The sequence below is a fragment of the Mchenga conophoros genome, linkage group LG19 (genome assembly GCF_057382185.1).
Source record: "Mchenga conophoros isolate Kocher_MC1m ecotype Shallow Benthic linkage group LG19, M_conophoros_male_GT1.1, whole genome shotgun sequence".
NCBI classification, from domain to species: Eukaryota; Metazoa; Chordata; class Actinopteri; order Cichliformes; family Cichlidae; genus Mchenga; species Mchenga conophoros.
In genome coordinates, this window is record NC_140544.1 from 13,336,679 (window position 1) to 13,355,239 (window position 18,561).

The 18,561-nt window shown below is 41.5% G+C and overlaps 1 protein-coding gene across 1 annotated transcript in view; it reads right to left on the reverse strand.

Moving 5' to 3' along the window:
* The window catches only part of LOC146551881 (uncharacterized), an 85,312-nt gene that overhangs the window by 7,657 nt on the left and 59,094 nt on the right, over positions 1 to 18,561 (reverse strand). Inside the window, exons 215-250 of the mRNA XM_085258276.1 lie at positions 18,179 to 18,378; positions 17,968 to 18,080; positions 17,709 to 17,815; positions 17,334 to 17,501; positions 16,918 to 17,117; positions 16,707 to 16,819; positions 16,448 to 16,554; positions 16,159 to 16,335; positions 15,705 to 15,913; positions 15,513 to 15,607; positions 15,380 to 15,405; positions 15,182 to 15,203; positions 15,061 to 15,088; positions 14,868 to 14,952; positions 14,601 to 14,747; positions 14,302 to 14,513; positions 14,111 to 14,214; positions 13,903 to 14,021; positions 13,633 to 13,800; positions 13,217 to 13,416; positions 13,006 to 13,118; positions 12,753 to 12,859; positions 12,378 to 12,545; positions 11,962 to 12,161; positions 11,751 to 11,863; positions 11,492 to 11,598; positions 11,117 to 11,284; positions 10,701 to 10,900; positions 10,490 to 10,602; positions 10,237 to 10,343; positions 9,823 to 9,978; positions 1,133 to 1,347; positions 892 to 977; positions 622 to 749; positions 396 to 521; positions 39 to 229 (exon numbers count right to left, since the gene is read on the reverse strand). Coding sequence (XP_085114402.1) covers positions 39 to 229; positions 396 to 521; positions 622 to 749; positions 892 to 977; positions 1,133 to 1,347; positions 9,823 to 9,978; positions 10,237 to 10,343; positions 10,490 to 10,602; positions 10,701 to 10,900; positions 11,117 to 11,284; positions 11,492 to 11,598; positions 11,751 to 11,863; positions 11,962 to 12,161; positions 12,378 to 12,545; positions 12,753 to 12,859; positions 13,006 to 13,118; positions 13,217 to 13,416; positions 13,633 to 13,800; positions 13,903 to 14,021; positions 14,111 to 14,214; positions 14,302 to 14,513; positions 14,601 to 14,747; positions 14,868 to 14,952; positions 15,061 to 15,088; positions 15,182 to 15,203; positions 15,380 to 15,405; positions 15,513 to 15,607; positions 15,705 to 15,913; positions 16,159 to 16,335; positions 16,448 to 16,554; positions 16,707 to 16,819; positions 16,918 to 17,117; positions 17,334 to 17,501; positions 17,709 to 17,815; positions 17,968 to 18,080; positions 18,179 to 18,378 — 4,898 coding nt within the window. The remainder of the gene's footprint in view (positions 1 to 38; positions 230 to 395; positions 522 to 621; positions 750 to 891; positions 978 to 1,132; positions 1,348 to 9,822; positions 9,979 to 10,236; positions 10,344 to 10,489; positions 10,603 to 10,700; positions 10,901 to 11,116; positions 11,285 to 11,491; positions 11,599 to 11,750; positions 11,864 to 11,961; positions 12,162 to 12,377; positions 12,546 to 12,752; positions 12,860 to 13,005; positions 13,119 to 13,216; positions 13,417 to 13,632; positions 13,801 to 13,902; positions 14,022 to 14,110; positions 14,215 to 14,301; positions 14,514 to 14,600; positions 14,748 to 14,867; positions 14,953 to 15,060; positions 15,089 to 15,181; positions 15,204 to 15,379; positions 15,406 to 15,512; positions 15,608 to 15,704; positions 15,914 to 16,158; positions 16,336 to 16,447; positions 16,555 to 16,706; positions 16,820 to 16,917; positions 17,118 to 17,333; positions 17,502 to 17,708; positions 17,816 to 17,967; positions 18,081 to 18,178; positions 18,379 to 18,561) is intronic.

Genomic DNA, 18,561 nt, shown 5'->3' on the forward strand with positions numbered 1-18,561 from the left:
ATTCACTTATCTTGAGACACAATGAAAAAGAGACTTACAGTTTCTGGAAGGCAAAACATGAGGCGTTCTGCACTTCGTCGGGGCTGATGAGGCTCTTGCTGAGGAATCTAAGATAGTTCCTCAGTCGTAGGTCAAACCATAAATTAGCCTCAGCTCTGCTCCTGCTATTCAGCGCAGAAGGCCAAATACAGGGGAGGATCACCTTCTTTACATTGTCTTGAACATCCTCCTAGGGTATAACACATACGTTTTCACATGTAATGACAAACTGAAGTATAACTGTCAATTTAAGTGACAAGCAGTATTCTTGCTTGAATACTGCTAAGGTCAGTATACATTTTCTGTGAAGCCAATAATGTTGTATGTAAAACGTAGACAGTATTTAAGGGACATACAGTCTCAAGGAAGGCAGAAGTGTTGTTGTAGTTGTTGAAGATGACACAGATGTCAGTACTGTTACCAATCACATTGGGCTGACTAAGGAACTGGCCAAGCTCTGAGGTGCTGATGGTATCCAGAAGCTGGAGAAAGATTAAAAAACAAAACAGAATACATAACTTAATATATTATATTAGTGCACAGGTGTGTGCTATTTTATTTCCTTATTTATCTATTTTTTACCTCTGATTTGCGCATTGGTGGCAGAAGTGACACTAACGTGGACAAATCTGGAAAACCAAAGCTGAGGAAAGTGTTCCTCAGATAGACATAGAAGCTTCCACCACCGTAACACTTGAGTGGTGGTGGACCTGTTTTTAACACAAAGGAAATCACTTTTTAAACTAACATTGATTTGGTTACACATGTCACATCTGAAGAACAAACAAGTGAAAACAAAACAGTAACTTATGTCACAGATGTTTTTCATTATTAGCTTTTGAGTTAACAAACCTTGAAGGAAGACAATGATGTTTTTGTAGATCTCGCTTTGGGTGCTGCTGCTGAGTGTTGTGGTCAATGTGTCCAGCAATGCAAACCTAAATTCAGACAAATTGGAAAAAAACAATTATAGAAATATCGATCAAACGCCACTTCATTTGATCCAGAATCCTCCACATAACATTTACCCCAAGGTGTTGTTGATCACAGCAAATATACAGCAATTTCTAAAACTGAGTGTACAAATTCTTACATCTCTTGGCTGCTGTTACAACTCCTTTTTATCCCGATGCTGAATAAGGGTGTCACCAGGCTGGAAGAGAGGTTGGTCAGGAGAGGACTCAGGCGAACTCTGAGCCATAGCAGGAAGTCTCCATCACTGACAGTTGGAGATGACAGATTCCCTCTGTTGAAAACTGCTTCAAGGAATGCAGACTTCACTTCCTGTGAGTAGTTAGCTGAGTGGACCTGGGGTGAAATTACATAGCATGAGTAAAATGCTTACAAGAAAGTAAAAAGTATTTGAATTTGAACCATAATCCAGCTGTTAGTTTTGAAACACAGCTGAATTTTAATAACCTGTTTTTCCCCATTGTGTTATCCAGAATTACTTTTTTAACTTTCAACGTCTGGCTTAGAACTGTTTACAAGTCAAAAGCTTAAACTGCAGCTTACAACCAAAAGATGGTGTGGAAACGCTGCACAGAAGAAATGGCATCAGTTTTTTTTTTTAACTAAAACAACCTGTTTTGATATCTGAACAGCACTGTCTGACAGAAATGATCATAACCTTTTAACACAGAGTTGTGATATATACATTTCAAAGATTATATGTCAGGACCACAGAAACAAACAACCTTCTCCTTAACTTCCTTGATGGTCGTGCCAAGCCTGTCTTTCTGAGAGTGGTTTCACAACAGTTAATCACATATTCACAATTAATTCCTAAACCAAAGCAAGTATGTGTGTTGCCTAAACTACAAATATAAACTAAAGATACAAAGGCACACTGATGCCTACACTAACCATAAAGCAGCAGACGGAAATAACTACTTACTCTAACAATTGTGAACAAATGTAAAGCCTAGCTGCCCAAACCTAAGCCCCGCCCCCCAAAAAACAAACCAACCAAAAACACTTCCCTGAGGCTGCAATGAATGGATGAATGAATGAATGGATGACAAAACAAATAAATAAATAAATAAATAAATAAATAAAACGTTGCCTTAACCTATCTAAACCCAGATTGAAAGTCAAAACTAGCTATCTAAACGAACTGCCAAGAAAGGTAAGAATTAGAGATGGCTGAGAGGTCAAATGTACTGCAACTTAAGAGAGCAATAACAAATAGACACAAGCCACAAAAGCACAAAAAAGACAATAAAAGAAAATTAAAACACAAAATACGTTAAAGCACAAGAGAAATTTCTCAAAAACAACAGAAGTGTTTTGGGGGAGACTTTAAGGTGACGGAACAACTGCGGAAGTGAAAGAAAACAAAACAAAAAACTGGGAACTAAAAAGAAGAGGAGGATTCTTCACTATTGCGAGGGAGAAAAACATGTAAGGAAATCTGTGTTTTGATCGCATGAGTCATATACTACTGCAGATTAGTAATGCGCGAATCAAGAACGAATCGTTCTATACTCGAGAATCACTTTACTGACTCGTGAATCATGATTCACAAGCCCAACTGACTCACTGACTCATCCCTGTTGCTGTTAGCAAACTAATTTCATTAGTAGAAATATATCTAGCTTTTAATTAAAATTGTGTGGAAAAAAACAACAGCCAAAAACATTTCTGCTCTGAACTGGAAGAAAAAACCCTGGGTAGAAAGCTCACATCAAGACAATAGCTCATTGGTTCACCGTAGCATCGCTCTGCTAACATGCTAACAGCACATTTGAGTTACTCACCCCCTCCCTTCCTGCGCTGAATCGTAGCATGAACGAATCACTCAGGACTCACTCACCCTCTCCCTCCTGTGCTGAATCTTAGCATGAACGAATCACTCACTCACTCACCCACCCCCTCCCTCCTGGCTCACAGCTTCTTCTTCTTGGTTGGCAACCAATGTTATGGAGCATTACCGCCCCCTGGCACACAGCTCAGAGGACATTTAGATGAGAAAATATATATTTGACACATTTGAGGAAAATACTAATAAAATAAAATAAAAATGAATAAAATAAATGTTCCCTTTAGATATATTTTTTTTGCTCTATAAAAATAGTTGTTTTTCTTTTTCAATCACTCATCTTAGCAGTAGGATTTACATGAAAAGAGAAACAAATTAAGTTTGAGTGAAAATGTACATGTTTTAATGTACAGGGCTGTTTCGAGGTGACCGACTGGGAAACACTCTGTGAGCCTCACGCCGAGGACATCAATGGGCTTACTGAGTGTATCACAGGCTACATAACTTTCTGCACCGACTCCATTGTTCCAGCTCAGACTGTTCATTGTTACCCAAATAACAAGCCGTGGGTGACTAAGGACATCAAAGCCCTCCTCAACAACAAGAAGAGGGCTTTCAGAGGGGGCAACAAAGAGGAGGTGAGGAAGATCCAGGTGTTACTAAAGGACAAGATCAGAGAGGCTAAGGACAATTACAGGAGGAAGCTGGAGTGGAAACTCCAGCAGAACAGCATGAGAGAGATGTGGAGGGGCATGAAGACCATCACTGGATTCAGGCCAACCAACAGCAGGGGAGCTGAGGGAGGTGAGAATAGAGCCGACGAGTTGAATCTGTTTTTCAATAGATTCGACACCACAGTGTCTGCTCCCACCCCCACAACCTCACCTGCAGTCAGCCTGGAATCCAGAGCCACACCACTGTGCCAGCCTCTCTCTTCACATGTTGCCTCCTGTGAGATTCCTGACACCCCTCCCCCACCCATCACCTTCACTCAATACCAGGTTGAGATGCAAATGAGGAGACTTCACTCAGGCAAGTCTGCTGGACCAGACGGAGTGAGTCCCCTTGTCCTCAAGACCTGTGCCCCCCAGCTGTGTGGAGTCTTTCATAAACTGTTTATGCTGAGTCTGAGTCTGCAGAGGGTCCCGGTGATGTGGAAGACATCATGCCTCGTCCCTGTACCAAAGACGCCTCGTCCCAGTGGCCCCCAGGATTACAGGCCCGTGGCACTGACCTCCCACATCATGAAGACCCTGGAAAGGCTCATCCTGGACCAGCTGCGACCCATAGTAAGACCACATCTGGATCCCCTTCAGTTCGCTTATCAGCCTCGTCTCGGAACAGAGGACGCCATCATCTACCTGCTCAATTGTGTCTACACCCATCTGGACCAGCCGGCGAGCACTGTGAGGGTCATGTTTTTTGACTTTTCCAGTGCTTTCAACACCATCAGGCCGACCCTCCTGGGTGATAAGTTAGCAGCGATGCAGGTGGATGATTCTCTGGTGTCCTGGATTGTTGATTACCTGACAGGAAGACACAATATGTACGTCTCCCACAGTGTGTGTCTGACAAGGTCATTAGCAACACAGGGGCACCACAGGGGACTGTCCTCTCCCCCTTCCTCTTCACCCTCTACACCACAGACTTCAGCCACTGCACAGAGACCTGCCATCTTCAGAAGTTTTCTGATGACTCTGCGGTGGTTGGATGCATCAGCAGGGATGATGAGACAGAGTACCGGGCTGTGGTCGACTCCTTTGTCACGTGGTGTGAGCAGAATCATCTGCAGCTCAACGTGGCAAAGACCAAGGAACTGATCGTGGACTTCAGGAAGACCAGGAAACACTTGACCCCTGTTTCAATCCAGGGGGTCAGTGTTGACATTGTGGAGGACTATAAATACCTTGGAGTACACATTGACAATAAACTGGACTGGGCTAAAAACACCACAGCACTTTACAGGAAGGGCCAGAGTCGTCTCTATTTTTTGAGGCGACTGAGGTCCTTCAACATCTGCCAGAAAATGCTGAGGATTTTCTATGAGTCTGTTGTGGCCAGTGCGATCCTCTATGCTGTTGCATGCTGGGGGAGCAGGCTGAGGGTCGCAGATGCCAACAGACTTAATAAACTGATCCGTAAGGCCAGCAATGTTGTGGGGATGGAGCTGGACTCCCTCAAGGTGGTGTCGGAGAGGCGGATGCTGTCCAAGATAAAGACAATGTTGGATAACACCTCCCACCCACTCCATGACATGTTGGTCAGTCACAGGAGCTCGTTCAGTGAGAGACTGAGATTACCGAAAAGCACCACTGAACGACACAGGAAATCATTCCTGCCTGTGGCCATCTCCCTGTACAACGCATCCACTTAACACACTGTTTGCTGCTACAGCTACACATGTTTCTTTTCCAACTATTTATTTATAAGTGACTTATGTATGTATGTATATATATGTATATATTGTACTATTCTTAGTTAGCGTATTGTCTGTCTTGTATTAATGTTGGTTTAAAATGGAGCACTGTAACAAAAAATAATTTCCCCCAGGGATCAATAAAGTATTCTGATTCTGATTCTGATTTTGCACTCTCTGGTCAACTGACTCAGTGACTCAATGACTCAAAAAACTCGATTCACTTTGGTGAGTAACTCATTCAAACTCGATTCAGTAAAAAGAATCGAATTTACCATCACTACTGCAGATACATATTTGATATTAGCTGTTTCTGCTTAGATTGGTCGTGTCCAAATTCATGGGCTGCATCCTCCTGAGGACGCATTTGTAGACCGATTACGACACAGCGACGCACCGAAGGCTGTCCAAATTCGTAGAATCCTCCGAATGCAGCCAACAAGTGTGACCTCCTTTTCCCCGAATTTGACGGATGGGTCGGGTGTTTCCTTCGTGGCCCACCATATCCCAGAATTCATAGCGTGGCCCAGCCAAACTCCAGTTTCCGGCAATGGCGGCCGCTACTAAGTTTTAAAATTACTCCTATTAATCTTTATGGGTCACAAAATAAACTTTTAACATATTTTCAGGCGAGAATGTGGGTGTGTAAACTTCAAATATCTGCTCGATTTATCAAGATATCGCATATTTGCAAAAGTGCTTTGATGTTTTTAGAGACGTCTGTTACCCACCAGCTCGATAGCTAGCCGAGAGCTCGAGGGTCACTGAAGCCGCTGAGAACGGCACAACTCCCGGCACATCATTTTCAGATCACTGCAGACTTTCGCTACTCAGGTTAAACGTAATATATAAGTCACTTAGACAACCTAAAAATTTTATTGTTTGGCTTTTTTCAGTGTTTTATTTGTTCGTGAGTCAATCGGTTTGGCTGAGATTAAAGTTATTAGATTAGATTAGATAAAATAAAACTTTATTAATCCCCCGGGTGGGTTCCTCCTTAGTTTTCACACAGCTGAATAAACGTCAAACAGAAAACTGACTAAACAGAAGTGTGAGATGGTCGAGAATTTACACCAGTGTCCTGTTATATTTTAGATAGCAAGGAGCAGATGGCCAAGTTTATTAAACTCCACCGAGACAGCGGTGACGCTAATCAGAAGGCTAGACCGTCCAATTTCACAGCTGTTTACTTCCGGCCTACCCGACCTTCTGAGGACCTGGCCCACGTAGACCGCGAACGCCGGGTCCTCAGGAGGATGCAGCCCATGAATATGGACACGACTATTGTCAGTTCCACAACTGTTCCGTCACTTTATTCTGTCCCCAAAAACACTTACCTTGTGTTACCTTTAAGTCATTTATGTTACCATGTATAGGTAAGCTAACTGTTTTAATAGTAGGCGTTTGCTAGCCACTATTAAAAGCAAGTGTCCATTAAAAAAGCTAATGGTTTGAAATTACTTCCAGTAATAATGCAGTAACAAAGTGTCACAGCAGTATAGAGATTGAAAATGTGGCGTCATTCAGGGGTAAAACCGCAAAGGATTCTGGGAACTCGTGGCAAGAGGTACTAGCGCACGCAGGCTTTCAATTGAAATTACATTACACAGCGATAAAAAGAAACACAAAAAATTGCAAGAAGCTGTTGTATTATTAACTGCAATAGCCGGTCGCATGACAGCCACGGGAAGCCGACGGGTAAAGAGATCGGTTGTTATCGGATTATGTCGTTGAAGAGAAATTGTTCAAGCCATGTTTCCGAAGTAACAAAGAGCCAACGTATGGCCTGGATTGCAGCCATTCGAAGACCAAATATAACGTCCCAGAACACTCCAGCTCACATGTTAGTCTGCTCCAAGCATTTCCACAAAGGTAAGTGTTTTGTTGTAGTTAATACGTCATTTTTCATAACATCATTCGTGATATAGGTTACAAGCAAGTCTGGTGCTAAACAGAAATTGTCGCGCTATGCTCCTTTGTTTATTGTGCATAAATAGTGAATTGTCCTGACACAATATTGTGTTTCGCTTGTTATTACCATGGTACATTGACAGAGGTGGGACCAAGTCATTGTTTTGCAAGTCTCAAGTAAGTCTCAAGTCTTTATCCTCAAGTCTCAAGTCAAGTCTCAAGTAATGTCAGGCAAGTCAGAGTCGAGTCTCAAGTCACTGGTGTAAAAGTCCGAGTCAAGTCTCAAGTCTGAAACTTTGAATTTCAAGTCCTTTCGAGTCTTTAAAAAAAAAAAAAAAAAAAGCATGTTGCAGTTATGCTAAATGTAAATATTAGACCATGTAATTTTAAAATCTGTGTTTTTCTCAACACATGACAAAATAGTGAACTTAGAAAATATACACAAATTGTAAAATTGCACCTCTTTAAAATGCAGCTCAATTAAACCTAGCTCCAAGAATAATTTTCACCGACGGTTCTGAGATAAGCTGCATGTTATTCTTGGATGCGGTTGTAGGACCAGCTTTAAAATCGCATGACAAAAATATCATACATATTAAAAAAAACTGCATCACCAACGTAGCCTGGACAACATTTGCTAGTTAGATGAAGTCAGCTATCTCATCTTAGCATATTTATATGCATATTTATAATCATACGGTTCTTGGAGTGAGTGCATACACTCATGAAGTTTAGTAACTTCAGGTCACTGCAACAAGCCCAGGTACAGTTTACCGCCGGATGGGTGCAGGACCTTGAAATGCACCGTGTAGAACGAAAGACCATCGTACGTATCATAAGTTTACCAGTCTCACAAATTGTCGTCATAAATACACATTCCTTAACCGTTTATTAATAGGACCTTTGAGCTCAACGGTAATTAATTAGTAGTGGAAATAATTTCTGGTAGCATCACAGAAATGCAGCAGTGACAATAATACTGTATGCTGTAATCGTACTGGGCAATTAGTGATACAAAAAACCTGTTTTATCCTGTGAATAAAAGTATATGTTTTTGTCAATGTACCATAATAACAGAAGCGAAACGCAATATTGTGTCAGGACAATTCACTATTTATGCACAATAAATAAAGGAGCATAGCGCGACAATTTCTGTTCAGCGCCAGACTTGCTTGTAACCTATATCACCAATTATGTTAAGAAAAATGACGCATTAACTACAACAGCAGACTGACCTTTGTGTAAATGCTTGGAGCAGACTAACCTGTGAGCTGGAGTGTTCTGGGACGTTATATTTGGTCTTAGAATGGCTGCAATCCAGGACACCCGTCGCCTCTTTGTTACTTCGGAAACATGGCTCGAACAATTTCTCTTCAACGACGTAATCCGATAACAACCGATCTCTTTACCCGTCGGCTTCCCGTGGCTGTCATGCGACCGGCTATTGCAGTTAATAATACAACAGCTTCTTGACATTTTTGTGTTTCTTTTTATCGCTGTATAACTGATTTTAATTGAAAGCCTAGTACCGCTTGCCACGAGTTCCCAGAATCCTTTGCGGTTCTACCCGTGAATGACGTCACATTTTCAATCTCTATATAATATGCATGTTAAATTTTATATTTGGGGTAAAATATCAAGTCTTTTCAAGTAAACCGGTTCAAGTCCAATTCAAGTCCCAAGTCATTGGTGTAAAAGTCCAAGTCAAGTCACAAGTCTTAGAACATTTTTTCAAGTCAAGTCTAAAGTCATAAAATTAATGACTCGAGTCTGACTCGAGTCCAAGTCATGTGACTCGAGTCCACACCTCTGCACATTGACAAAAACATATACTTTTATTCACAGGGTAAAAAAGGTTTTTTTGTATCACTAATTGCCCAGTACGATTACAGCATACAATATTATTGTCACTGCTACATTTCTGTAATGCGAACCAGAAATTATTTCCAATACTAATTAATTACTAATGAGCTTAAAGGTCCTATTAATAAACGTTTAACGAATGTGTATTTATGAAGACGATTTGTGAGACTGGTAAACTTATGATATGTACGATGGTCTTTCGTTCTACACGGTGCATTTCAAGGTCCTGTACCCATCCGTCGGTAAACTGTACCTGTTACTAAACTTCATGAGTGTATGCACTCACTCCAAGAACCGTATAATTATATATATGATCGTGGTGAAGGTTGGGCAGCACGCTAACGTATTTTGTCCATTCTGTGTGCTCGTAAGGGTCTTACCCTTTCACTCCTTTGATTTTTTCCTCGTATCTTTTCTTTGACTTTTTATCAAGTCTGTCTTTGTACGGACCGGCATTGTTCTCCTTCGTTTTGTACATAACTTTTTTGGGGGGCAAAGAAAAAGCAAGAAGGTATTGGAACCGGAGAATGAACGTTTTGCGGTGTTGCAAATGCTTACGTTTGATGCATTGCTTTGATTGTTTTGCCACGAGTACCCGGCATGCAATGCGCGAAAGTCACATGGTCTGTCAATCTTTATAGTAAGTAAGTATACCTTTCAGCATGACTATACAGCAATAGTCATGTCACTGGCAGTTTTTAATTTTCAGTTTCTATACAATTTCAGCATTAACCTGAAAAAATGCAGCTTTTCTATTGAGTTTAGTGTAGTTTATTTCCTGGGGGAAATTCCCCAGCTTTATTCATAAAACTAAGAAAACTATGATGATTACCTTAATAGCTGGTGAGACTTCATCAAAGAAAGCGCCAAAGTCAAAAGGATTGATGACTGCCATGACGTTCATAACATCTTCCTTGCTCTTTAGCTGGGAAGGAGTTGCTGCAAGGTTGACCACCTGACTAAAAGTGAGCAGATCTGCTATATTCACCTGGAAGATACAACCAGCAATTCAGTAAGAAAACAAAAACAAGTTGGCATATGCCTACATTTGTTTTCTTCAATTCACTGTGAGGGACACTATATGTTTTTCACTTATTTACCTTTAACCCTCTAAGGTTAATTCATCATAGGGGGTAACCCCACTCTATTATTGCTGCACACCCAAAACATTTTTTTGGACGTAAAATATTCTAGAATGTTGTTTTACTGTTCTCAGGGAGGACAAGAACTAAAATTTATGGCTTACCATGGAGATGTTGAAGTCTTTGAGGTCAGAGTATGATGTATATTGGACAAATAGACCCAGATTTGCTTTAACCCATTGGGCATCACTCTCATTTTGTTGCCTGCAAGCTAAGGCATGCAGACAAAAGTTAGGATGTGCTCAATTTAGCAAGGTTTTTGACTGGTAGAGATGAAAGAATTTAAGTTTTTTGTCTGAGTGCTTTTCAAGACATTTCACTCTGGAAAGCACATAACGCACCCTATGTCTGCCCTACCTGGCTCATTGATGGCATTTTCAGCATTTCTTAGATAGCCCAGCAGACCATGTGTGATCTCTTGCCGTCTGTACAGTGGCATCTCCTGGATAACTGAAGCCAACCCACTCACACTGCAACAGTTGAAAGAAAACGTTCTCATGCTGTTCTTTGTCAGTATTGTCATTTTCATTTGCAACAAAATCTTGATTGCTCCACGAAAACTACTCACATGACTTGGTAATTCATGCAGCTGATGTTTGTGGTTGTGTTTATGAGCATTTCTGGAGTAAAACTGGCAAGGATAGGAATCAGTTTCACATGGAACCAAAGTTCATAGTCGTTTGTCGTGAAAGTGGAGAAATGTGGACTGATGATGATGAAGGTCGTATTCATGATCCGATCTCTCACAACAGGCTGGAAGTGTGGGGTCTGTCATATTAAAGTGGAAAAAGACATAAGCAAAGGTGAGATTGCATGTTGGAAGTACACCCATACAACATGGTACAAAGGCTGTAACCATTTGTTTTCTAAGATACAATAGCCAACAATGGATGTAGCGGTTGAGACCGATGTCTTATTCTGTGTTTACTTCTAGAATCAAATATCCGCATTGTCCTCCTTCACCCTTTTAGGAGGCTAGCCTACCTGTCCATTGGCTGTCAGCTGTGTCAGGAATTCATCCACATTTTTTAGAACATTGCCCTCTTCAAGTTTTTCAAACACAAGATCAATAAAATCTGTGTTATTTGAGGCTCCAGAGCTCAGTAGCAGCTGTGCCACCTCAGAGGGATTGAGCGTTGACAACAATCCAGCCTACAACAGGGAATCAACATATTATCAGACAACAGTAATGACCAATGCTGTGGGTAAAGGATTAGAGTTTGCAACCAAAGAAAGTGTGCTCTATGATTTTCTTGTATTTTTGATATGGCAAAATAAACTCCTGTGTTTGTCTTCTTAAGTCTACAATTTTGTTTTCCTGTTCTTAAGGGAGGACTAGAAGTGCAATGTAGGGCTTACCGTAGAGATGTTGAAGTCTTTGAGGTCAGAGTATGATGTATATTGGACGAATGGACCCAGATTTGCTTTAACCCATTGGGCATCACTCTCATTTTGTTGCCTGCAAGCTAAGGCATGCAGACAAAAGTTAGGATGTGCCAAATTTAGGAAGGTTTTTGACAGGTAGACATGAAAGAATTCGTGGGCAAGTTTTTTGTCTGAGTGCTTTTCAAGACATTTCACACTGGAAAGCACATAATGCACCCTATGTCTGCCCTACCTGGCTCATTGATGGCATTTTCAGCATTTCTTAGGTAGCCCAGCAGACCATGTGTGATCTCTTGCCGTCTGTACAGTGGCATCTCCTGGATAACTGAAGCCAACCCACTCACACTGCAACAGTTGAAAGAAAACATTCTCATGCTGTTCTTTGTCTCTATTGTCATTTCCATTTGCAACAAAATCTTGATTGCTCCAAGAAAACTACTCACATGACTTGGTAGTTCATGCAGCTGATGTTTGTGGTTGTGTTTATGAGCATTTCTGGAGTAAAACTGGCAAGGATAGGAATCAGTTTCACATGGAACCAAAGTTCATAGTCGTTTGTCGTGAAAGTGGAGAAATGTGGACTGATGACGATGAAGGTCGCATTCATGATCCGATCTCTCACAACAGGCTGGAAGTGTGGGGTCTGTCATATTAAAGTGGAAAAAGACATAAGCAAAGGTGAGATTGCATGTTGGAAGTACACCCATACAACATGGTACAAAGGCTGTAACCATTTGTTTTCTAAGATACAATAGCCAACAATGGATGTAGCGGTTGAGACCGATGTCTTATTCTGTGTTTACTTCTAGAATCAAATATCCGCATTGTCCTCCTTCACCCTTTTAGGAGGCTAGCCTACCTGTCCATTGGCTGTCAGCTGTGTCAGGAATTCATCCACATTTTTTAGAGCGTTGCCCTGTTCAAGTTGTTTAAACACAAGATCAATAAAATCTGTGTTATTTGAGGCTCCAGAGCTCAGTAGCAGCTGTGCCACCTCAGAGGGATTGAGCGTTGACAACAATCCAGCCTACAACAGGGAATCAACATAATATCAGACAGCAGTAATGACCAATGCTATGGGTAAATGAATAGAGTTTGCAACCAAAGAAAGTGTGCTCTATGATTTGCTTGTATTTTTGATATGGCAAAATAAACTCCTGTGTTTGTTTTCTTAAGTCTACAATTTTGTTTTCCTGTTCTTAAGGGAGGACTAGAAGTGCAATGTAGGGCTTACCGTAGAGATGTTGAAGTCTTTGAGGTCAGAGTATGATGTATATTGGACGAATGGACCCAGATTTGCTTTAACCCATTGGGCATCACTCTCATTTTGTTGCCTGCAAGCTAAGGCATGCAGACAAAAGTTAGGATGTGCTCAATTTAGCAAGGTTTGTGACTGGTAGACATGAAAGAATTTAAGTTTTTTGTCTGAGTGCTTTTCAAGACATTTCACACTGGAAAGCACATAATGCACCCTATGTCTGCTCTACCTGGCTCATTGATGGCATTTTCAGCATTTCTTAGGTAGCCCAGCAGACCATGTGTGATCTCTTGCCGTCTGTACAGTGGCATCTCCTGGATAACTGAAGCCAACCCACTCACACTGCAACAGTTGAAAGAAAACATTCTCATGCTGTTCTTTGTCTCTATTGTCATTTTCATTTGCAACAAAATCTTGATTGCTCCAAGAAAACTACTCACATGACTTGGTAGTTCATGCAGCTGATGTTTGTGGTTGTGTTTATGAGCATTTCTGGAGTAAAACTGGCAAGGATAGGAATCAGTTTCACATGGAACCAAAGTTCATAGTCGTTTGTCGTGAAAGTGGAGAAATGTGGACTGATGACGATGAAGGTCGCATTCATGATCCGATCTCTCACAACAGGCTGGAAAATTGGCATCTGTGAAATTGAGGTGGAAAAGAAGCTAAGCAATACAGAGACTGCATGTTGTAAATGTACTCATACAACATGTCACAAAGGTTGCAAACAAGTCTTCTCTATGATAGACTCCTTGAAGAGTTGTGTAGCGGTTTAGCAAATGTCTTATTCTGTCTTATCCTGCTGGAATAAAACACCAGGATTGTCCTCCTTCACCCTTTTAGAAGCCTAGCATACCTGTCCATTGGCTGTCAGTTGTGTGAGGAATCCATCCACATTTTCTAGAGCGTTGCCCTCTTGCAGTCGCTCAAACACACGATCAATCAAATCTGTGTTATTGGAGGCTCCCAAACTCAGTACCAGCTGTGCCACCTGAGAAGGACTGAGGACTGACAACAATTCAGCCTACAAAAGAGAACCAGCATAATATCAGACAGCAGTCATGGAAATGTTCTGGGTAAAAGAATTCCGTTTACAGGAAGATGTACATCTGCAGTTGGCACTCACAGCCGACAAATTAGGATTGAAGGCTTCCAAGTCCTGCACAGTTGCAAAATCAGAGAAGTCGCCAAGGTTTGCCTTTAGCCACGCTTGGCTCCCCGTGATAGATGAGACACAGCCAGGATCTGCAGAAAAAGCAAGAAAGTTATTGACAGGGTAATATACCACATGTTGTCATGGAAAAACCAAAGTGAGCTTGAGTTTCTCCTTTTACCTGTTGAGTCATTTCTTGACAAGAACGGTTTGATGAAGTGAGTGAAGACTGCTTGCTGTGTGTCTCTGTCCATGGATGCCTTTTGGCTTCCAAATGCCTGAATGCTACATTTGAGAGAAAGCTTTCAACATCTAAACTTCTAGTCAACTGCACATTTGCAGAACAGAGCTATATGTCTCATATTTACTTACACAGTCTGGTATGTCTGGCAGCTGAAGTTTTTGGAGCTAAGGCAAAATAGGAAGTTGAAAGATGGAACGGCCAGAAACGGACGGATCTTTGTCTTGAACCAGCTGGTAATGAACTCCTCACTCTGTAGTTGTGCCTGGCTGAAGTTGTCAATTCTCACTTCTCCAAGAGCCTCGAGCACATTTGACGAGGTCGGGTAGGTGTTGTTGACGGCCTTGAATTGGCAGAAAAATAATTGTAGCTGGACCCAAACTTCACGCAGGGAAATGGTAATATTGTGAAAATGTGATTTTGTACTTACCATGTTAGCAAATGTCTCAAGGGCCTGGTCCAGTACAGCAGAGGCTTTTTGGAAGAAAAGCTTCCAGACTTCTACTGGGTATATGTTTTGGCTTTTCAGTGTGCAGTTCAGCAGTGTGACCAAGTTGCTGGATGTGAGATAGGGAGCCTTGAAAAAGAAAATTGACAAAGAATACAGCCATTTTGTCAGAGCTCATGGAGATTTGTCTCAGGACCATAATGAGGCAAAATCCATGTTCTGTTTTTGGAGTTTAAAAAGGAATCTTACAGAGGAACAGGCATGTTCTGTGATGGTGAAATTGCACAGGGCTGCCGAGGAATTGCCAGCTGACAGGATTTGCTCAAGTTTTGAACTGTGGAAAAAACACAATAAATTGAAATCCAATGTCCCCTTAATTACACTGTGTTAACAAATTTTACCTAGACAGAATCAACATTGAACAAAACGGCATTTCACCCACCCATCAACTCCATTACAAATGAGATTCACTGTGAAAAGAGAATGGTTGTGTGTCAGATAATAGTCCTTCAGAATGCATTTATATCCTTAGAGTTGAAATGTGTACTTCTAGACAGACTTACCATGAACTGGGGTCACCTTGCACTGAAGACAAAGAAAATATGAGTGTTAGTATAGTGGAAACATCTTCTTCAAGTGTAAATACCTTGACTTTGTCACAGTTGGCCCAATTAGTGTGCCAAACCTGGATCAAATATTGGATAACCCATGTAAGACACCCCCCACACCCACCCACCCACCCCCCAAAAAACTAATCTTACCACAAAGGAAGCTGGAACTGAGCAGCCTGTTTGAGAAGAAAAAGAAAGGAAACAAATCAATGGAGTAGTCATTACAGTGCTGGTACTGGGCTTTTGGGAAAAGTTTAGTCAGGAAAGCCCATTTGCCACATACGTGGGAATGTGTCCTGGAGGTACTGCTTGCTTGATCTCACGCCCTGTGAAAGGTCCAGTGGCAATGCTGCCAAACTCTGCGCAAGACCATCGTATCTAAAGGAAGAAAAGAATTCATTGTGACTTGTCAGGAGCCTCAGCTTGGCATTGTGCACACCCAAATGTCTAACTGTGGATATCAGAAATATCTTACACAGCCTGGTAGGATTCACAGGTGATGTTACTGGGGATCACCCGCAAGCTGCTAGGAAGGATGCTCGCCATCACAGGAACCAAATAAACCTGGAACCACTGTTGATAGTCTTCTGGCTGAAAGTCTTTAAGCTGAGGAGCAAGGGCTGTCAAGGTCAGGCTCAAAATGGTGTCTCGCACATCTGGATTTTGGATGAGGGTGACATTTCTCTGAAAAGAGAAGGGGATCATAATAAGGTCAGAGAGGAAGTTCTGAAGTCTTTGTGGAAATGCGGAGATGAGGGGGAGCTTATCTAAACTAAATCTTTGTACTTCTGTACAGCAGGGATGCCTCAAGGCATGAAGCATATCAGAAATGGATCATTTTCAGTTAAACACTTGAGCAGGTTTATGAAAGAACACTGTTAACATTTGTTGATGTTTGCGCTGAGGTAAGGTTACCAATGAGAATTCACCTGCTTGTTGATGTTTGCAAAAGCCTGGAAGAATTGGTTGAGCTGCTCATAATCACTGGTCTCTGTCAAGCTTGTCAACACCTCCCTTACAACATGTGCATCGTTTAAAGCACCACTGTTTGGATCTAGGATTAGATCAGCCTTTTGCGATGGTGAAAGAACGTCCAGAACTGCCAGCTATGGATACAAAAAAGTAGAATTCATGAAATGCATGTCTTTTGTATAATTTCCAGAATTTTGCTTTGCTATTCTCAAGAAAGACAGGAAGAGTAATAAGAGTAAAGCTTACCGTAGAGATGTTGAAGTCTTTGAGGTCAGAGTATGATGTATATTGGACGAATGGACCCAGATTTGCTTTAACCCATTGGGCATCACTCTCATTTTGTTGCCTGCAAGCTAAGGCATACAAACAAAAGTTAGGATGTGCCAAATTTAGGAAGGTTTTTGACAGGTAGACATGAAAGAATATGTGGGCAAGTTTTTTGTCTGAGTGCTTTTCAAGACATTTCACACTGGAAAGCACATAACGCACCCTATGTCTGCCCTACCTGGCTCATTGATGGCATTTTCAGCATTTCTTAGGTAGCCCAGCAGACCATGTGTGATCTCTTGCCGTCTGTACAGTGGCATCTCCTGGATAACTGAAGCCAACCCACTCACACTGCAACAGTTGAAAGAAAACGTTCTCATGTTGTTCTTTGTCAGTATTGTCATTTTCATTTGCAACAAAATCTTGATTGCTCCACGAAAACTACTCACATGACTTGGTAATTCATGCAGCTGATGTTTGTGGTTGTGTTTATGAGCATTTCTGGAGTAAAACTGGCAAGGATAGGAATCAGTTTCACATGGAACCAAAGTTCATAGTCGTTTGTCGTGAAAGTGGAGAAATGTGGACTGATGACGATGAAGGTCGCATTCATGATCCGATCTCTCACAACAGGCTGGAAGTGTGGGGTCTGTCATATTAAAGTGGAAAAAGACATAAGCAAAGGTGAGATTGCATGTTGGAAGTACACCCATACAACATGGTACAAAGGCTGTAACCATTTGTTTTCTAAGATACAATAGCCAACAATGGATGTAGCGGTTGAGACCGATGTCTTATTCTGTGTTTACTTCTAGAATCAAATATCCGCATTGTCCTCCTTCACCCTTTTAGGAGGCTAGCCTACCTGTCCATTGGCTGTCAGCTGTGTCAGGAATTCATCCACATTTTTTAGAACATTGCCCTCTTCAAGTTTTTCAAACACAAGATCAATAAAATCTGTGTTATTTGAGGCTCCAGAGCTCAGTAGCAGCTGTGCCACCTCAGAGGGATTGAGCGTTGACAACAATCCAGCCTACAACAGGGAATCAACATATTATCAGACAACAGTAATGACCAATGCTGTGGGTAAAGGATTAGAGTTTGCAACCAAAGAAAGTGTGCTCTATGATTTTCTTGTATTTTTGATATGGCAAAATAAACTCCTGTGTTTGTCTTCTTAAGTCTACAATTTTGTTTTCCTGTTCTTAAGGGAGGACTAGAAGTGCAATGTAGGGCTTACCGTAGAGATGTTGAAGTCTTTGAGGTCAGAGTATGATGTATATTGGACGAATGGACCCAGATTTGCTTTAACCCATTGGGCATCACTCTCATTTTGTTGCCTGCAAGCTAAGGCATGCAGACAAAAGTTAGGATGTGCCAAATTTAGGAAGGTTTTTGACAGGTAGACATGAAAGAATTCGTGGGCAAGTTTTTTGTCTGAGTGCTTTTCAAGACATTTCACACTGGAAAGCACATAATGCACCCTATGTCTGCCCTACCTGGCTCATTGATGGCATTTTCAGCATTTCTTAGGTAGCCCAGCAGACCATGTGTGATCTCTTGCCGTCTGTACAGTGGCATCTCCTGGATAACTGAAGCCAACCCACTCACACTGCAACAGTTGAAAGAAAACATTCTCATGCTGTTCTTTGTCTCTATTGTCATTTCCATTTGCAACAAAATCTTGATTGCTCCAAGAAAACTACTCACATGACTTGGTAGTTCATGCAGCTGATGTTTGTGGTTGTGTTTATGAGCATTTCTGGAGTAAAACTGGCAAGGATAGGAATCAGTTTCACATGGAACCAAAGTTCATAGTCGTTTGTCGTGAAAGTGGAGAAATGTGGACTGATGACGATGAAGGTCGCATTCATGATCCGATCTCTCACAACAGGCTGGAAGTGTGGGGTCTGTCATATTAAAGTGGAAAAAGACATAAGCAAAGGTGAGATTGCATGTTGGAAGTACACCCATACAACATGGTACAAAGGCTGTAACCATTTGTTTTCTAAGATACAATAGCCAACAATGGATGTAGCGGTTGAGACCGATGTCTTATTCTGTGTTTACTTCTAGAATCAAATATCCGCATT